Below are 19698 nucleotides of genomic sequence, written 5' to 3' on the forward strand. Positions count from 1 at the left end.
TTCATAAAATGTCGTTTAATAATACAAATGACGAAAAACATCGAAGTCCTTTTTAAGAAAAGCTCCATAATTATCGAGATCAGCTAACATATAAACACGAATGTGTCAATATTTACATAGTATATTGTTTAAACGTCCCATGGTGCCACGGCAAATCCTTTCCGGTGCGGTATCACTATTCAATACCATATGTTACTATTTTATCTTATCATTGAAGTATTATATTGAAAATATAGTAGTCCATGCAAAAGAGATTGTTGGGAGACCCCCTTTTTTATTTTTTGCTGTTAATTTATAATTTGAAAATAGTCTTTTCACATCAACTTTTTACCTTGTCTTAAGTGTTCTAACTCTTATCAATGCGATTTAACAATAATAATTTATGTATGTTGCCCTCTATTCTTGTGTTTAAATGTTTAAGAGTATTCTACACATAAGAATATAGGGTAACACATATAAACTAATTTTATAAAGTAAAAAAAAATTGAGATACGGCTGAAATATGAACGAATATTTTCAAATAAGATTAATTACAACAAAAAAAATAATTATAAAATTAACTAGACAAAGTGATGCCCCGCACTTCACTCTGAAGTAACTGTATCATAACAAAGATAATGTAGAACTTTATCTGAGATCTAATTGTGTCTGGGAGAAACAAATGATGCCCCCGCAGATGCAAAGTTATTTTAAAATAACTTCAACTATCTCCCAAAAGAGCAAATATTAAACCCTGACCACATGCACACCTTCAATATATGTACAAACCACTAAACTTTAAGGAGAAAGTCTGCGGTTTTACTTACTGATATCTATGTCTAATTAAGGGTAGTGAATTATGTAAGTTTTATGTTCCTAGAGGACAGGAAAATATTACAATTTAATCCACAGGTGTTAATGAGTTTACGTGTTACCTAGATCAAATAAAATTCAGCATGGAGTATACATCTGGTTTATACAATGTCAATGTCGAATACATATGACCTACCCATATCAAATAAAATCTAAAATTGACAGTAAAAAAAATGTACATCTTGTCATATTTATGATATTGCCTTCTGTAGCTTTTATTTATATGTTTTATGAGATTTCAACCCTCCCTCTATACCTCTAGCCTATGTATAGAATAAACAAAACACAGCAATACGCACAGTAAAACTCAGTTTAAAAGAAGTCCGAGTCCGATGTCAGAATAGATAACAAAAGTCTTTTAAGACACTAAGCAAAATGGCAATGATACATGATAAATTAACTAAAGGACTACTACAGCAATAACTGACATGCCAGCTCCACACTTCAATTAAACTGATTGAAAGATTATGTATTCGTCATATTCATAAATTGTCTATCCTTTTCTAACCCGAATAATGTCAGTCGTTATATTCCGCCGATCTCCGTCTAATCTCCGATTGCTACATTAACGCCTGAATGCATTTATAGTTTGTATTGTTTTACATTTGTCATTATGGGGCCGTAAAAGCTTACTATGGAGTATAGGTTTTGCACATTGTTGAAGACCCTACAGCGATCTCTAGTTGTTTACTTCTATGTTATTTGGTGTCGGGTGGAGAGTCTAATCATTGGCAGTCATACCTTATTTTTATATAATGACATACATTATTGAATGGAGATTGTGGAATATTTAATAAATTTTATTAGACAATTTCTTCAATCAACAAAAGTATTTCTCTGGCAAGTTCAATATCACCAACACCAAGTGAAATTATGTCTTCTTCACAGTAAAGATAAGGCGCGTTACGAACGATTTCATTGATTGCTGAGTCGTTGAGATATGTGCAGCCTGGTGCATCCTCATCTTCAAGTATACTCAAAAAATCGAGCAAGTTCTCTTTCAGGAGAATGCTTTCATTGTCACTGATATGTCTGTGTAGATCAGCATCTTCATCTTGTAATTTATATTGTTGCTGTGTCGAGGCAATATTATGAATAAAGTCTAATCTATCACAAGACCCACATTCACAGTTTGCTTTGCAGAATGAGCAACATTTACAAGTCTTTGTTGTGCTGCGGTGTGGCTTATTGTCTAGACTAAAGTAGTCACTCAAAATTTCTTTGCAACATTTCACTTTCTTGCAAAAATCAACTACACTTTCTTTACACCTGCCTTTGGAAATGTCAAAACTTGAATAATACACAACTGACAATGCATGTCTTCCGTCTCGACCTGCTCGACCACTCTCCTGAGTGAATTGTTCTAGTCCACGAGGAGCACCCCAGTGGATAATCTGCTCAACATCTGCAATGTCAACACCCATTCCAAATGCAATTGTTGCAAACACAACACGTACTTTGCTATCTATCTTGGGAAATTCAGACATAACATGCACTTTGTTTGTTTCAGCTGTAGAACGATGAAACATGGCAATGCGTCTACTGTGAACATCATCTGCACTTTCTGAAAGTTCATAGAAAAAGTATTCATATAATGCTGCACATGAACTTATGTTACGACAATAGACAATGGTCTTTTTAGCCTTTCCTTCTTTCACCTTTATATCATCCAATATCCATTGCAAGTCGCTCATTTGCTTAGTGGTTTTCTTAACAACGTACGTTAAATTAGGTCTTTCAGGAAGCATCCATATTGTATCTGTCCTGTCTTGGTCCATGTTGAGTTTTTTCAGAATTTCAAGTTTCATTTCTTTGGTTGCAGTTGCTGTTAGAGCAACAAATGGTGTTTTCTCAGGAAAAATAGATCTCAACTCGTCTAGCATGGAATATTCTTGTCTGAATTCAGCACCCCTGAAAGGACAATTACAAATATTATCTACTGACTTCTGATCATGACATATCACAAAAAAAGTATAAAGGTAAACAAAAACTATATCTTTACAATTTTTACTAACCTGCCAAGATTAATAAAACTCATTTTTATGCCGCCACAAAAGACGGAAGTAAATGTTACAATAATGGTTGTTATGGCAACATTATCAATAAATAGATAGTGAAATAAAAAATTGTTAAGATAAAAAGAAAATAAAAGTAAGTTGAAAGTAAATAAACGGCAGTTAGCTGTATATCCCATTTTATTCAAATACACAGAAATCCTTTTCAGCTTTTTTTGTTTGAAGAATTTGATGTAAAAAAGTTAATCTCTAGTACTTTATTTGGCTTTTTAAACATTTTTTGATTCGAGCATCACTGATGAGTCTTTTGTAGACGAAAAGCGCGTCTGGTGTAAATATAAAATTTCAATCCTGGTACATGTATCTATGAGTTTATTTGAATAGTACTGAAATAGCCTTTTAAGGACCTTAATACTTTTAAGATGGCCCCAATTTAAATTAAATGACAAAAACAATAGAGGAAAATAATTCTGAAAATATTAAATTCTGGTGTCACTGTGTATACATGCAACTAGAAACTGTCCTCACCATTCAGTTATACAGTGGGCCTCATCTATGATTACAGCTTTTACAGCAGTGTTGAAATTTCCACTTGTAAGACTTCTTCTCCATAAACCTGGCAGGAGTGCAGCCTCAGGGGATGAAAAAACTATAGAGTAATCTCCTGCAGATATTCTATCAGCCACACCTGTAAAACAAAAATTTTGAACTTTAGCCAAAAAATGTACATACAACACATAAGGGAAATAAAAAATTTCAGAATGAAAAAATAACACAATAAAAATACATATTATATAATATATCTTATTTGCACAAACTCATTTTTTGTACATTAATTAGGCCGTTAGTTTTCTCGTTTGAATTGTTTTACATTGTCATTTTCGGGTCTTTTATAGCTGACTATTCGGTATGGGCTTTGCTCATTGTTGAAGGCAGTATGGTGACCTAGTTGTTAATTTCTGTATCATTTGGTCTCTTGTCGAGAGTTGTCTCATTGGTAATCATACCTCATCTTTTTATAATCATTAACAAGAAATGGTTGAGACCTGTTGCAAATATTAAAATAAATAAATAGTAATTGACATGAATGAAAAGTAACAGATTATTATATTGCTTTATAAAACTATCTTTTATAAATATATTTAAACACACAGGGACTCGGTTAGCAGATTAGGATTTTTCAGTATACAGATATGGATAGAAAACTGCACATTGCTAGAAAACAAAGAAATATCGATAGATTTTTCTGTATACGGATATGGATAGAAAACTGCACATTGCTAGAAAATAAAGAAATATCGATGTCATCGTCAAATATGTTAATAAAGTAATACAAATAGACAGGAAATACTAAAAAAAAATATAAAAAACATTGATTAACAAAATTTTAATCTGCTAACCGAGTCCCTGTGTTTAAACACTCTGATATGAAAGAGAAAGACAGTCTTGCCAGTCTTGGTAATAATGATGAGCTTTTGTTTACCAATTGAGGTATTTATATTAATTATTATGCATATCAGTTAACTTGGAAGTTCAGTTTCAATATTCATGATAAAATTTCAACATAATTTTTTTAAATATAATATCATTCTAGTAAATATTATGACTAATTTATGAGATAAAAAAAAACATCAACCTTCCCCCTTTTTTTAATGACGGATTCTCTAACTAATTAAGGCCAACCCTCTCAGTAAATCGAAATTACAATATATTAACCTTTATCTTTTTGACATTCTCCTACAACTGTGGCTGTTATACCCATGTCTTGAAGCTTTTTCATCTGATCTAACATGAGGGCTTGTAACGGTGATATAACCAGAATTGACGATTTCTTCGTTGTTGTCATCTCAAATAGCTCTGGTAAATGGAAGTAAATGCGGGATTTTCCATATCCAGTTGGCAATACAATGAAACAATCCTTGTTTTTCAGGATGGATTTGACAGAATCTAGTTGATTTTCTTTGAATATAAAGTCGTATCTATCTTGTATTATTTGAAGTGATTGGTCAGCATCCATGTTTGTTTTGAAATACCCGCATTAAAAGTTACAGGAAGTTGTAAGCGCGCAAAATCGAAAGGTTGAGTTCACTGATTGGTTCCCTCTTACAGGGAACGACTGACGAGATATTTGCACTGTATGCCTTCAAGCCCTCGATAGGCTATAGGCCGCTAGAGGGCGCAGAATTATTCGAGTTAATCCTTTTCCAGAATCACGTTAAAGAGTTAAATGCTTTTTTTTTTATATAAAACATAAAAGATAATACTCAAGCCTGCTTGAAAGCCTGCTTGATGTTGAAAGGATTTGTATATTGGATTTTCATCTAACCCAATTAAAAAGAAATTTACAAGGATAGATCAGTTTGCCTGCGGCTTTTATTGAACTTGTTAAAATCAGAAACACCGATGATAAATTATTTGGACTAACTTAAAGCTTCCGAAAAGGTCGTGTGTAGTATAAACAGGGTTACAAATTTCATACAATAAGAAAATTTACTAGATTAAAAAAGAAATTAAAAAAAGTATTGATCAAGAGATATACATATATTATAAATATAGGAAATATAATAACATGTAAACGTATCTCTTTTGAACCATCGTTAACAGAAAATATTCTTTCTACATCAGTCATAGGGCATGCAAAACTTTTCTTTTTTTAATTATTTCTTTCTTATCGGCAATTTCTTCATCATTCATCTGTGTATAGTGTACGCGGGGTTTCTTTCTTAAATCCAACTGCGTTCGGAATTATCGTATAACTGCTAATATCATAAATTACCCTATAGGCATAACGTCAAAGTGACATCTATTGGCGGGGTGTTCGTTTAGGGGAGTTATCTATTCTTATCTACTGGTCACCAGACGATGAGAACAAGATGGGAACCAGAATAGAAAAGTAACACGAGTTATCTCGCCTTGAAATGTCCGTAATTATTGTACATGTATATTTCTACCATGTTCGTCCCATCAGTTACAAAGAGAGAATTTTACAGAAAAAAAATCATGACAGAGATTCACAAGGAAAATGCCTACAGCGAAAATATCACCACAAGTAACGGAGTGGAAAACAACTGAAAACCCAATACAATGCTGCTGGACCGGACCACATCAAACCAAAAACGTTACACCAGCACACTAGAGAGTATTGATTTCTTTATTCTTATTTTCTTATGCATGTTCTCTATCCTTTATTCATTTTGCATTATTCTTTATTCTTTATATTTTAACACCCTATTATTTTTTATTTTTTATTCTTCATATTTTAATATTTTTTATTCTCTATTCTTTTTTTTTATCTTTTTTTTTATCTATTCTTTTTAATTTTTTTTTGCCCTTTATTCTGCGCTTTTTGCCCATTATTCTCTATTCTGAAAAAAAAAAAACAACAACATTAAGACCCTCGTACTACAAAGGTCAGAAATATATATATCAGCAAACTATAGATCAATAGCTCTAACATGAATCTGCTGTAAAATAATAGAACATATAATGTCACCAGTAACATATCATGAAAGACGCAGAGACAAATGGTAATCAATATCCTAAGATAAGACAAGATAAGAAGATAACAGTTTATTTTGATTCGGCATTTATCTCGAGAGAGCTTTATTTTGACCGAATATAAAAACACAAACAAAACTAATAACGACAAGCATTACATACACAAAATTTGGCATTTATATGTGAAAAAACTTGGTTTAACACGTCTAAGCTTTGTAGTATGATAAAAGTGTACCTACTAAGCAATTTGAAATAAGCACTAAGAACATTTAGAATAAAGGTAAAAATCGTGATAAAATTTGATACTTAAAAACAAAAACAAAAAATCATTAATAAGCACTAAAAAAAGGAATATGAGCCACTTTAAACATAATGAAAAATCTAAAATTGAAGACCTGTGTGATAATTAATAACTATATAAAATGAAGCACAAGCATTAAACTGTAAACAAATAGTGTTGGTCGAATGGGAAGCATCTGACAGAATGAACTGAAGGAAGACTGTCTTGTGTACCTCAAGAGTCAGTTTTAGAGGACCCAGTTTATTTCTATTTTTGTATTAACGACCTACCACAAGGCCTCGATCCACTCAACAGTATGACTTTTTGCAAATGATACTGTAGTCTAAATGTCCATTTCCCCAATAAACGACTGCCTTAAACTCCAAGAAGGTCTAGACAAACTTAGCAAAATGGGACAAACTTAAGAAACTCAAATGCAGCGTCCTAACAATCACAAACAATGAAAATTCCAATCAAGTGGAATTACAAAGCTTCACGGCAACACTCTTGAGCATGAAACATCAACTATATACCTCGGATGTACCATCGCAAGCGAGAACATATAAACATCAACTATATACCTCGGATGTACCATCGCTAGTGAGAACATATAAACATCAACTATATACCTCGGATGTACCATCGCAAGCGAGAACATATAAATATCAACTATATACCTCGGATGTACCATCGCAAGTGAGAACATATAAACATCAACTACATACCTCGGATGTACCATCGCAAGTGAGAACATATAAATATCAACTATATACCTCGGATGTACCATCGCAAGGGAGAACATATAAACATCTTACGGTGTTTATATATCTCAACTTGTACGATTCGCTCGTGTATGTAACAATGTTTTAGATTTTAACGAGAGAAACTTATGTATTACTGAAAAATTATTACACCAGGGTTTTCGATATCACAAACTAGTCAAAACATTTACTAAATTTTATCATCGGTATAAGGACATCATTCGTAAATATAGCTCAACATGCAGACTTCTTATACGTTCAGGTATTTCACATTCAATTTTTTATGGAAATATTCTTTATAAAGCACAAAAATGTCAGTATTCACCTCTGAAAACTAACAAAACCTTTAAATAGACTTATTAAGAAGGGATATAGTTACGATACTGTTGTCAGGTCATTAAAGATTGCATATTTTGGCGTTAATATTGATTTACTTATAGGGTCTTTGCATCGGCACTAAACACATTTATTTAAAAACCAGTTGTTGGCATGACACGGGTTATGTTCTTTTCATATATGTTATGATGGTATGATACTAAACCCCTAACGGGAAGGATTGTGCCTGATATTCATATGATGAAGACATAATCTTTCAATCAGTTTAATTGAAGTCTGGAGCTGGCATGTCAGTTAACTGCTAGTAGTCTGTTGTTATTTATGTATTATTGTCATTTTGTTTATTTTCTTTGGTTACATCTTCTGACATCAGACTCGGACTTCTCTTGAACTGAATTTTAATGTGCGTATTGTTATGCGTTTACTTTTCTACATTGGCTAGAGGTATAGGGGGAGGGTTGAGATCTCATAAACATGTTTAACCCCGCCGCATTTTTGCGCCTGTCCCAAGTCAGGAGCCTCTATCCTTTGTTAGTCTTGTATTATTTTTAATTTTAGTTTCTTGTGTACAATTTGGAGTTTAGTATGGCGTTCATTATCACTGAACTAGTATATATATTTGTTTAGGGGCCAGCTGAAGAACGCCTCCGGGTGCGGGAATTTCTCGCTGCATTGAAGACCTGTTAGTGACCTTCTGCTGTTGTCTGTTCTATGGTCGGGTTGTTGTCTCTTTGACACATTCCCCATTTCCATTCTCAATTTTATCAACTACATACCTCGGATGTACCATCGCAAGTGAGAACATATAAATATCAACTATATACCTCGGATGTACCATCGCAAGGGAGAACATATAAACATCTTACGGTGTTTATATATCTCAACTTGTACGATTCGCTCGTGTATGTAACAATGTTTTAGATTTTAACGAGAGAAACTTATGTATTACTGAAAAATTATTACACCAGGGTTTTCGATATCACAAACTAGTCAAAACATTTACTAAATTTTATCATCGGTATAAGGACATCATTCGTAAATATAGCTCAACATGCAGACTTCTTATACGTTCAGGTATTTCACATTCAATTTTTTATGGAAATATTCTTTATAAAGCACAAAAATGTCAGTATTCACCTCTGAAGCTAACAAAACCTTTAAATAGACTTATTAAGAAGGGATATAGTTACGATACTGTTGTCAGGTCATTAAAGATTGCATATTTTGGCGTTAATATTGATTTACTTATAGGGTCTTTGCATCGGCACTAAACACATTTATTTAAAAACCAGTTGTTGGCATGACACGGGTTATGTTCTTCTCATATATGTTATGATGGTATGATACTAAACCCCTAACGGGAAGGATTGTGCCTGATATTCATATGATGAAGACATAATCTTTCAATCAGTTTAATTGAAGTCTGGAGCTGGCATGTCAGTTAACTGCTAGTAGTCTGTTGCTATTTATGTATTATTGTCATTTTGTTTATTTTCTTTGGTTACATCTTCTGACATCAGACTCGGACTTCTCTTGAACTGAATTTTAATGTGCGTATTGTTATGCGTTTACTTTTCTACATTGGCTAGAGGTATAGGGGGAGGGTTGAGATCTCATAAACATGTTTAACCCCGCCGCATTTTTGCGCCTGTCCCAAGTCAGGAGCCTCTATCCTTTGTTACTCAATTTGGAGTTTAGTATGGCGTTCATTATCACTGAACTAGTATATATATTTGTTTAGGGGCCAGCTGAAGGACGCCTCCGGGTGCGGGAATTTCTCGCTGCATTGAAGACCTGTTAGTGACCTTCTGCTGTTGTCTGTTCTATGGTCGGGTTGTTGTCTCTTTGACACATTCCCCATTTCCATTCTCAATTTTATCAACTACATACCTCGGATGTACCATCGCAAGGGAGAACATATAAACATCAACTACATACCTCGGATGTACCATCGCAAGTGAGAACATATAAACATCAACTACATACCTCGGATGTACCATCGCAAGGGAGAACATATAAACATCAACTACATACCTCGGATGTACCATCGCAAGTGAGAACATATAAACATCAACTGTATACCTCGGATGTACCATCGCAAGGGAGAACATATAAACATCAACTACATACCTCTGATGTACCATCGCAAGTGAGAACAAGTGAGAACATATACCTCGGATGTACCATCGCAAGTGAGAACATATAAACATCAACTACATACCTCGGATGTACCATCGCAAGTGAGAACATATAAACATCAACTACATACCTCGGATGTACCATCACAAGTGAGAACATATAAACATCAACTATATACCTCGGATGTACCATCGCAAGTGAGAACATATAAACATCAACTACATACCTCGGATGTACCATCGCAAGTGAGAACATATAAACATCACAGATAAAGTCAACTGAAGCCTTAAATTGGTTTCCTTTACATCGGAACTTCCATATCAGCAGCAGAGCAACAATATTGTTTTTCCAGTTCTAATCATGCACAACATGCCAAAATATTCAACATGTTGAATATGGGCAGTATACGAAAGAAGAAATTATCTTAAAAAATGGAATAAAATACCGATATCCGATAAAACACATAAAACATAATATCAAGAAAGATTTATTAAAAGTCGGATGTAAATACAAAAAAAAAACCAAATCAACAGATTAAAAACAAAAAAACAACAGCAACTACAAAACAAACACCTAACACGCCCTCAAACGAACTGACGAAATTAAAACAAGGGAATCAAGCCATTGTCGAATTTGGAATTGATCGGAAATCTTTGATAGTCTCTATTAAATTTATTTGCAAATATTTTCTAAAATGGAAAGGTGGAATAATTGTATAGACACTTGACTGTATTTTGTTGAAGAACATATGTTGACCTCTAGAATATATATTATTTTTTGGGTGGTGTCTTTTGAATGCTGTTTCGTTGATGTTTGCCACCACGACTCCTATCATTCATTAACAAACTAAAACGTATCCGTAAATGAATGAACAAATAAACGAACAACGAAAAGACAAAAAAAAAACCCCAAAAAAATAAGAAATTTAGATAGGTAAAAACCGGCAACGATTCATAAAACTACAACAAGTATTCTGCTATTAAAGTAGCACAATTGATGTCCATATGAATTTCTATAACCTGTCAATAATTGCTCTACATTTCTTATGTCATTGAAATATTGAAGAGCAATCTGCCTTTTTATAGCTTGGTTGGTCATTATAAAAAAAACATGCATATTTCGATGAGGGAAATTTCGGGAAACTGATGTCATTGTTTTAAAAATTAAAATATGTCCTGCTATTCTGAAATATGGTAGCAACTATATTCAGAAATATGCAATGGGAAAAATTAAGAGTTCCTTCAATTTTAACAATGTTAGATCATCCTTTGATAGAATCATATCAATGATGTTACGAATATAAAAACATGCATTTATTTATTAAAACAATATTTTTAAATCCAAACAACTGTTCCAATTTGTTGTTAAGGTTTAAATTATTACTAACTGACATTATTTTTATAGGTATGCATTCTATTTGAACATAAATTTCAGAATAAATTGTCGTAAAAAACATAGCTGTCCTAATTATGAATGTTGTTAATATTAAAGAATACATATAAACTGAATATATGTAAAATGTGTAAGACTGAATGATTAGATAATGCCTAATCCTTCGTATACGGCCTAAAAAACAGTTTCATTTGTTAACCCAAATAAATAAAAATTATTACATTTTTATATAGTAACACCACTAACCCTACAGTAACTACAATGACACAAAAGTATCACCTTTGACAACACATTTCAAATTTTACTTTTATTAAGTACTGAACACAAAACAAAGAACACTAAGCAAAAGAAAAAGAAAAAAAAATACTTAAGGCTAAAAAATCCCAAATTATATAACATGACATCAATAACTTATCAAAGTACTGAAGTACTGAACATCGGATGACCGCAAGTTGTGGTGGATAGTCACAGGCACTTGTCTCAGAAAAATAAAATATCTCTTTACCTGAAAGTTAGATTAAGGTACATAGATTAATTTTTTTTTCTGAGACAAGTTCCTGTGTGGATGATGAATAAATGACAGAGAATTCAACCTCACCGTAATAATTATTATATTATAGTGACGTAATCATGGGACAATAGTTTGTTATCAGTATAATCTGGTTTGTTGTTAGCTATTATATTAATATTGTACAATAGTTATATATATAGCAGATCATCTTAATAACTCTACCGGCAAATTTTCATTCATTTATACCATACTTCTATTCTACTATTCTAATGATAGTGCAGTGCAAGTGCATGGTGGACACTAATAATTCGTTTTTCTAATAGGTTTGATTTTAGTAGGCATTCATATTTCTCCCGCTAATGAATATGTATTGATGAAACTAATATATAACAAGCTAAAGAGATATTCATCCGCAAACACAATTTTTCGGTACGTGTGCATAGATACTAATGATTTTTTTCACTTATATATATATATATTTCTCACGACAAAACATTTTCATATTATTTATTTATGTTCTTAAAAAATATTTTCATCAGTGTTCATTGAAGAAATGAATTTATAACAAGCGATAAGGAATGTTATTTTGCACTCGATAATATATTCGCGTATTTATACGAAATATACGTTCGAACGGTTATCAGTCAAAAACGCAAGTCACGTGGGTAGAAATGTCAGCGGCAACATAACACCGGAATGCCCTCAAGGACATCCACTGTAAGAATGGGCCATTCCAGTTAATGTCTGCTAAAGGGGGATGGATGGTCCTTTCTGAAGGGTGTAAAATTTATACATCTTAGGGGTGTAATTTTGAGTTTTTTCATCTAACACGTACAATTATACGCAAAAAACTTCTGATGGTCTTGCAGCAGTAAATAGTTTGCAAGGTAAAAATAATTACATCTTAGGGGTTACAAAAATGCCTATGTCAGATCTTAGGGGTGCTTTGGTATCTAGACAGTTTCGTATCATACATTATCTGGTATTGTATTTATGACTGAATCGAATTTTGTCCACAATACAGTGAATGGATATTTATACAAAAACACCACAGGCACTTGTCTAAGAACACAATTTCCTATATACCTTAATATAACAGGAAATTTTTTTCTGAGACAAGTGCCTGTGAAAAACACCTATGTTTTCCCGCCAATCAATGTATTATTACATTTGTTAAAACTCATTATAGAAAAAAATGTATTTGCGTTTGATTGGATGATATATAAACAAATAATAGATACAGCATTTATGTTTGAAATAATGACTAAAATATTTTTTCTGCATTTCAGCATATTTTTAAGACAAAATATTTTATCATGGCAGATACACAGGGACATTGAATTCATAATCATATGAAATTAAAGAATTTGTTTTATCTGGCAAACAAATTATTATAACCCTTTATTGAAGCTTACATAATTTAATTACATCTTTCTTGGATTTTAATGTCATTAAAGGTTAAAGATTTACAACCTGACGTTCTTGACCTTGAAAATACATTGGAAGGAAAATATTCTTTTATCTATCTCACAATGTCTTGTCCCTCACAGCATGCATTCTAATGATTTATAAGAGGTGCACTCAGAACCATTATCATAATTACAGCAGATAAGAAACACAAGTGACCGTATCAAATTAATACACAATTAAAGTGAAGTTATAGACAGGGCTAATGACAACCACTTGTTAGCATCCTTGCTGTTGTGGTTAGAGATATTAAGGATAGTCTGATGACTTGGAATGAAATTTTTTATCTGTAACCATGGTAACCAGACCATAGACCACAGATAAAAATCAACTAAAGAAGACACATGTATCATTCACATTTTAATTTGTATAAGAACACACTTTTGGAGATCTGCATAGAGTGAAAATTATTTGTGCTAGGAATACCCCGATGTATTTTTAGAATATAAATAAGTTTTAGATACCTGTTTTTTAGGAGAAATACTTATTTCAAAAATTTAGTTACAGAAATTAATAACTGAAAGCGACACAAAAATATGAAACTTTTCTTGAAGTAAGGAATTTCTTAAACTTTATGGTGTGTATTAAAGAATCTTGAACTGCCAATAAATCATATTAAATTTGATTTGTTATAGAATAAAGGGTTCCCCAGAAAACCATGTTTCTTTCCCGAAAATGTTGTTGCCAGTATGAAAGTGTAATGCCGACTGCCAAAAAAATGTACAAAACTTTTTTTCATGGTTAACCTCTTATCACCGAAGGAACTCTTGTCCATGTTTAAAAAAAATACCATGAAGATTAAAAAAAATTATTTAGGTTGTGAAATCTTATAATCACAGACTATACTTAAATGATAACTGCAAAATAAGCTATGCCAACTTGGTGGTAAAATTATGAAAGAATGATGGATAACATTCACATACTTCACAAGGTATCTCAGGAATATAGGATTGTTATGTCTTGTCATATATGAAAAATTTCTATGTTTTTAATTGTCTTTTTGTGAAAGACCTCGGATTGTATATCATTTTTCATTGCTAATACTCAAAATGTATCTGATGTTGCTTCCTTTGTTAAAAGAATGAATTTCCAAAATATGCTCGAGACACAGTCACTAGTTTCTAAAAAAAAAAAATATCAATAAACCTTTACAGGTAAACAAATAATTTCGCAACAAGTGCCTGCGGCCTGAGGTAAGCAAAATATGACTCAATATGTTCTTAATTTTTTTATTCCAGTTCAATAAAAAAAAAAATAGTCAATTTGTAAGATTAGTCATATTCCTTTTTTTATCATTTCTAACTACTTTTAGTAATATTGTTTAAAATTAAAATAGTCCTATTTTTAATTTCTGCATTGTAGTATTAAATCAATTGGAAAAAAAACTTGTATATTCTGTGTTTGTCAATTCAAAAGTCAGAAGACAGTTTGCCACTGGTTCTTGCCAATCTATTTTATGTAATGAAATATTTATGTATAAAAGTAATCCACAAAACAAAGCTGCATGGTCATTTTCTTATCCGATGAGTCATCTGGGATAGCATGATCATAGGACAACTCCTGCTGTGAAGACACATTAAAACAAGTGTAAACATGTGTGGCTGTATAGGTGTTTTACATTAACGAAAAGAGGAAATATCGACTATCAAAAGCTGTTATTTAACAAAGTTTTAAACTTCAGTGGATATTACATGTTCATTTGATTTCCCGTGGATCAGAGTGTTAGGAATAAATCTTTCCCCTGAAAATCAAAGCTAGCACTATATACATGGGGTTTTATGATTCATTCAAAAAGACATTATTGGAAATCTTTTTCAGTCAGCTGTAAGTGTACAAAAAGGGGGATTCTAAATGAGAATGTCTGATACTGCAGATATTTACACAGGTTGTTATTTGCAAATCTGCAGTATTCAATATAAAAAAGAAGATGTGGTATGATTGCCAAAGAGACAACTCTCCACAAAAGACCAAATGACACAGAAATTAACAACTATAGGTCACCGTACGGCCTTCAACAATGAGCAAAGCCCATACCGCATAGTCAGCTATAAAAGGCCCCGAAATGACAAATGTAAAACAATTCAAACGAGAAAACTAACGGCCTTATTTATCAACGGTACAAAAAATGAACGAAAAACAAATATTTAACACATCAACAAACGACAACCACTGAATTACAGGCTCCTGACTTGGGACAGGCACATACATAAAGAATGTGGCGGGGTTAAACATGTTAGCGGGATCCCAACCCTCCCCTAACCTGGGACAGTGGTGTAACAGTACAACATAAGAATTCAAGTATTTTTTAAGTCAGCTTAAAGAATGTTATTTGAATTTAGATATCGGATAGGAGAAGTTTAATACATCCTCTTAATTTTCATTCTATTTCTGATTTATGTCCATTGATAAGTGTTATTAATATTAAATGATTACAGATTGTCCACTCCTTTTCCATTCCCCACACATGCATGCACATGGAAAAACTTATATAATTTCAGTACTCAAAGATCTCTTTTCAATTAATAGATAATTATTGTGTTTGTCTTCCTCCCTTTATCCATGCAAAAGAAGGCAAATACAAATGCAGTATTCAGTTAATTTATTTAATATATCCTTTGTTAACATCCCTGCGACCCTAAAACAATTTCCTATTGACAATCCAGTGAAAACTATAGAATTATAATGTAATGAACCAGGCACAGTATTTTGTTTTGCCTTATGTCTGTAAATAGTTTCAATTGATACAAATATGAATAAAAGGTGGTGTGGGATAAACGTTAATATGACAGCAACCCAAAAAATATCTAGAAGTCAAAAGTTAAATAACAAAAATACAGAATACCGAGGAAAATTCAAAACGGAAAGTCCCTAATCCAATGGCAAAATCAAAAGCTCAAACACATTAAACGAATGGATAACAATTGTCATATTCCTGACTTGGTACTGGCATTTTCTTATGTAGAAAATTGTGGATTAAACCTGGTTGTATAGGTAGCTAAACCTCTCACTTGTATGACAGTCAACATACTATCTTCCATAATAGGCAGATGTTTAAACCGTATGCAAAGTTAACCCAAGTCCAAAAAAGAAGTTAATACATTTTTGCCTAATAACGAAGATACACTCACTAGTCATATATTATGTACTAAATGAAAGTTTACAAGGAATGGAAGGTAACTTCTGACAGGTTAAAGTGTCAGCAAAATTCTGATGGGTACACCCCTTGCAGTAAAAAATTCTGATAGGTCAATTTTTCCCATGAAAGTCCATCCACCCAATATGAACAGAAACTCTACATCTGATAGGTCTTAATTTTTAGATCTGATAGGTAGTTTTTCATGATGCTTTTTCTGATACGTATAAAAAAATTTCTCCCCATCCGTCCCCACCTGTCAGAAATTAACTGGAATGGCCCAATGTCAATAGTGTTACTAAATAGTGTCATTGGTTTTAACAGCATACACCAGTTTGTGAAAACTTGGTATATAATACATTATATTGTTAAAAAACATTGTTCAATAAGTATTATATTTCATAAATAATATGATGTTTCGGTTGTTAAACATGAAAAAAAAACACAAACAATGCTGATTGTCATAATATATTCAGTGGTGTTACTAAACTGGTCAATGGTGTTATTTTATTAAAGTGGTCTCACCATTGACAGTAACATCAATGACGTACAGGTGTATTTTTAGATTTAGTTGCAAAATAAGTGCCGAGTCCATTCCCCTATTTTATATGTTGTTCCTGGTGCATGTTTCTACAATCAATATCTTTTCAAAAATCAAAGTTTAGGAAATCTTTCGGAAAATGATTTTATAAGGGTACACCATGGACACTAATTTCACTTACGATATAGCTTTTACTTACTTTTAAAATTTTTTCACTAATTTTCAACAGAAGATTTTTTTTCAATTTCAGAATCTATTGACTTTCGTTTAAGACCACACGACGAAAATATACTACCCTACAATACAAGATACAGCACATTATCTTAAGAAAATGTTTTTCTTGAACCATGCATTCTCCCACCTGAAACATTGCTTGTCTCGCATCTCTATACTAATTTCCGAAATGAAAATGGTATTTAAGCCAGTAACTTGAAGGAAGTCTGGAACTCTCACAACACCTTACATCGACCAACTGAATGTTTAGTCCATGCAGCTTCTAACTTTGGTATTCAAATGCTATGACTTCATATTTAATGGAACAGCAATAGGAACAAAGATGGCTCCTTCTTATGCCAATATTTTATGGACGAATTAGAAGAGCAAATCCCCAATGCTTCTCTTTATCAATATCTCACTTGGTTCCGATTCATTGACGATATTGACATGAAGTGGGAGAATTCTGAACAAGACCTTAATCTATTCATTCACATGACCAATCCCTCAATTAAATAAGTCACTTATGAAATCTCTGCTTCTAAGATCACATCCCTTAGCACTGCTACTCAAGTGAAGGATTGAATCATATTTATAGATCTGCATTGCAAGTCCACAGACAAACAAAAATATATTTCTCCACTTAGTTGTCATCCAAAACACTGCACCAAGAGCATTCCCTACAGCTAGGCCATCAGAATAAAGCAGATTTGCGCCACCAATAATTCTGTGACAAAGCGATTACGCCTGAGAACATCGCGGTAAATTAAAAAAAATGGGGCGACATATGAAAATACATTGACAGAGGTTTCTCTCGTGCTAACACATCATCTAAGATGAACTTTTACAATACAAAGAGAAGAAGTTCAACAATATGCATGTGTGTTTGTGGATCACTACATTCAGATTATACGCATGATTAAACAAGGAACCTTTTGGTCTTTTTAATATATTCAAAAAACATTTCTTAAATTTCTTCATTTTACTCATATGTCAGATTTATACTACCAGATGTCTCAATCTCTAGATCCAACACAAGGTCATTTTTAACCAATTTAGACTATTCATAAGAATATGACGTACATTTATATATAAAGAATATTAAAAGAAGAAATGACACAGCGACAAGATGGATCTGAAACAATATTTTTTAAAGAGATCAAAATTTAGGAATGTAGCTGAACATGTAAATTGCGTTAACATTAAGATTATTTGTTTATCATGTTAAAGCAGTTTTAACATTAAAAAATTGATGTGAACTTACTCAAAACAAAAATAAGAAGATGTGGTATATTTGCTTCCACCACATCCTATACAGCATTCATTCATTAAAAAGAATATGTTGACATGTTTTCCGTCCGCATATACTTAAAGCAGGTATTTATTATTTAGAAATATTCATTGTACAATGTTTAACATTAAATTAATCCAGTCACCCCATAGGACAACTTGTCAAGCAATGCACTACTGCCTGTCATAACAAGTTAATATCTAACTAACATTAAGTTCAGAAGTAACAATAACTGCATTCAAATTTCGATGAATAATAAATGAAACTGAGCAATATACAACCATATTGATATCATCAAGGCGGATACCACTTCAGTAGATCTAAAAGATAAATGAAAAGATTACGTGATACTGAATATAGTGTTTCAAGTAAAAAAAACAGGTAATTTGATTGTTATAATCATGAACATTGTATGTCTTTTCATACAATAACTCTTTAATAGTTTACACACTGTTTCGTGTTCGAAATTGATAAAAAGATACAGTAACTGAATCAGTGTCCCATTTTATTTTACATTTTTCTTTAATGACACACCAGGCACACTAGAACGTTCATTAAACATCACATTACTATTATCATTTTTTCTGTTGACTATTTCTGCATGAGTTTCTGTCCAGAATACTTGCATCAAAATTTGTAAAAAAAAAAAAAATAAATGTCAATTTAGCAAATATTTGAGTTTGTTTTGTATATAATTCATGATAATATTAATGACATTAGGGAGAACTAAGATAAACACATGATAAGTATCAGAAGAGCAATAAAACATGTATTAACCTAACATATCCACCATTAATCTATCAACCTCGGTATTTGGCTTATCTTGTTATACTCAGGACAGCAAAATCGGCAACAGTTGAATATTGTTAAGAAATTTGTATGAGACGTTTGGTTGTATCGCTTATATATTTAATCAAGTTGAAAAGTCTCAGTAGCTATAAATGATGTCCATAAAGGGATAAAAAGGTAATAAAACATTGTTTTCAATACCAATCGAATTATAAAATATCTCTACTATTGTGTATGCCATACAAAATTAATCTGAAATAATGCTTTATTATCAAACAAAATCGTCAACAGTTGAATATTGTTAAGAGATCTTAAGAAATTTGTATGAGACGTCTGGTTGTATCGCTTATAAATTGATCTGAAATAAAGCTTTATTATCAAACAATCGTCAAATATTTGGGATGTAATTATATATTCTTAATTGTTCTTACAAATACGCAATGGGAAATTTAAGGCGCTCGTAACAGGATATAATTCTCC

The 19698-nt window shown here is 32.2% G+C and overlaps 2 protein-coding genes across 3 annotated transcripts in view; both read right to left on the reverse strand.

Annotated features, from left to right (window-relative positions):
• LOC127701603 (solute carrier family 66 member 2-like) overlaps nucleotides 1-18726 on the reverse strand; it is an 86284-nt gene extending 67558 nt beyond the window's left edge. Inside the window, exon 1 of the mRNA XM_052205561.1 lies at nucleotides 18403-18726. The gene's annotated coding sequence lies outside the window, so the exon portion shown is untranslated. The remainder of the gene's footprint in view (nucleotides 1-18402) is intronic.
• Nucleotides 1642-4812, reverse strand: LOC127701600 (uncharacterized). 2 transcript variants are annotated; one of them, XM_052205555.1, is made up of 3 exons: nucleotides 4584-4812; nucleotides 3396-3555; nucleotides 1642-2763 (listed from the first exon to the last, which is right to left on the reverse strand). In XM_052205555.1, exons 1-3 carry the CDS (start codon nucleotides 4711-4713, stop codon nucleotides 1656-1658), a joined length of 1398 nt encoding a protein of 465 aa, XP_052061515.1. In that variant the 5' UTR covers nucleotides 4714-4812; the 3' UTR covers nucleotides 1642-1655. The 2 variants fall into 2 exon arrangements, with proteins under 2 accessions (XP_052061515.1, XP_052061516.1); XM_052205556.1 differs by lacking the exon at nucleotides 1642-2763 and having other exon boundaries at nucleotides 3237-3555.
• Nucleotides 18727-19698: the final 972 nt, after the last annotated feature.

The sequence above is a fragment of the Mytilus californianus genome, unplaced genomic scaffold (assembly GCF_021869535.1).
Source record: "Mytilus californianus isolate M0D057914Y unplaced genomic scaffold, xbMytCali1.0.p SCAF_5, whole genome shotgun sequence".
In the NCBI taxonomy this organism is placed as follows: domain Eukaryota; kingdom Metazoa; phylum Mollusca; class Bivalvia; order Mytilida; family Mytilidae; genus Mytilus; species Mytilus californianus.

Excerpts from the sequence above, each read along its gene's own strand:
- LOC127701600 (XM_052205555.1), bottom strand. The coding sequence starts at position 4,713 with ATGACAACAACGAAGAAATCGTCAATTCTGGTTATATCACCGTTACAA. Across the intron at positions 3,556-4,583 it reads AGAATGTCAAAAAGATAAAG|GTGTGGCTGATAGAATATCT; the intron begins GTTAATATATTG and ends TTTGTTTTACAG. Across the intron at positions 2,764-3,395 it reads GCCCACTGTATAACTGAATG|GGGTGCTGAATTCAGACAAG; the intron begins GTGAGGACAGTT and ends TTGTCCTTTCAG.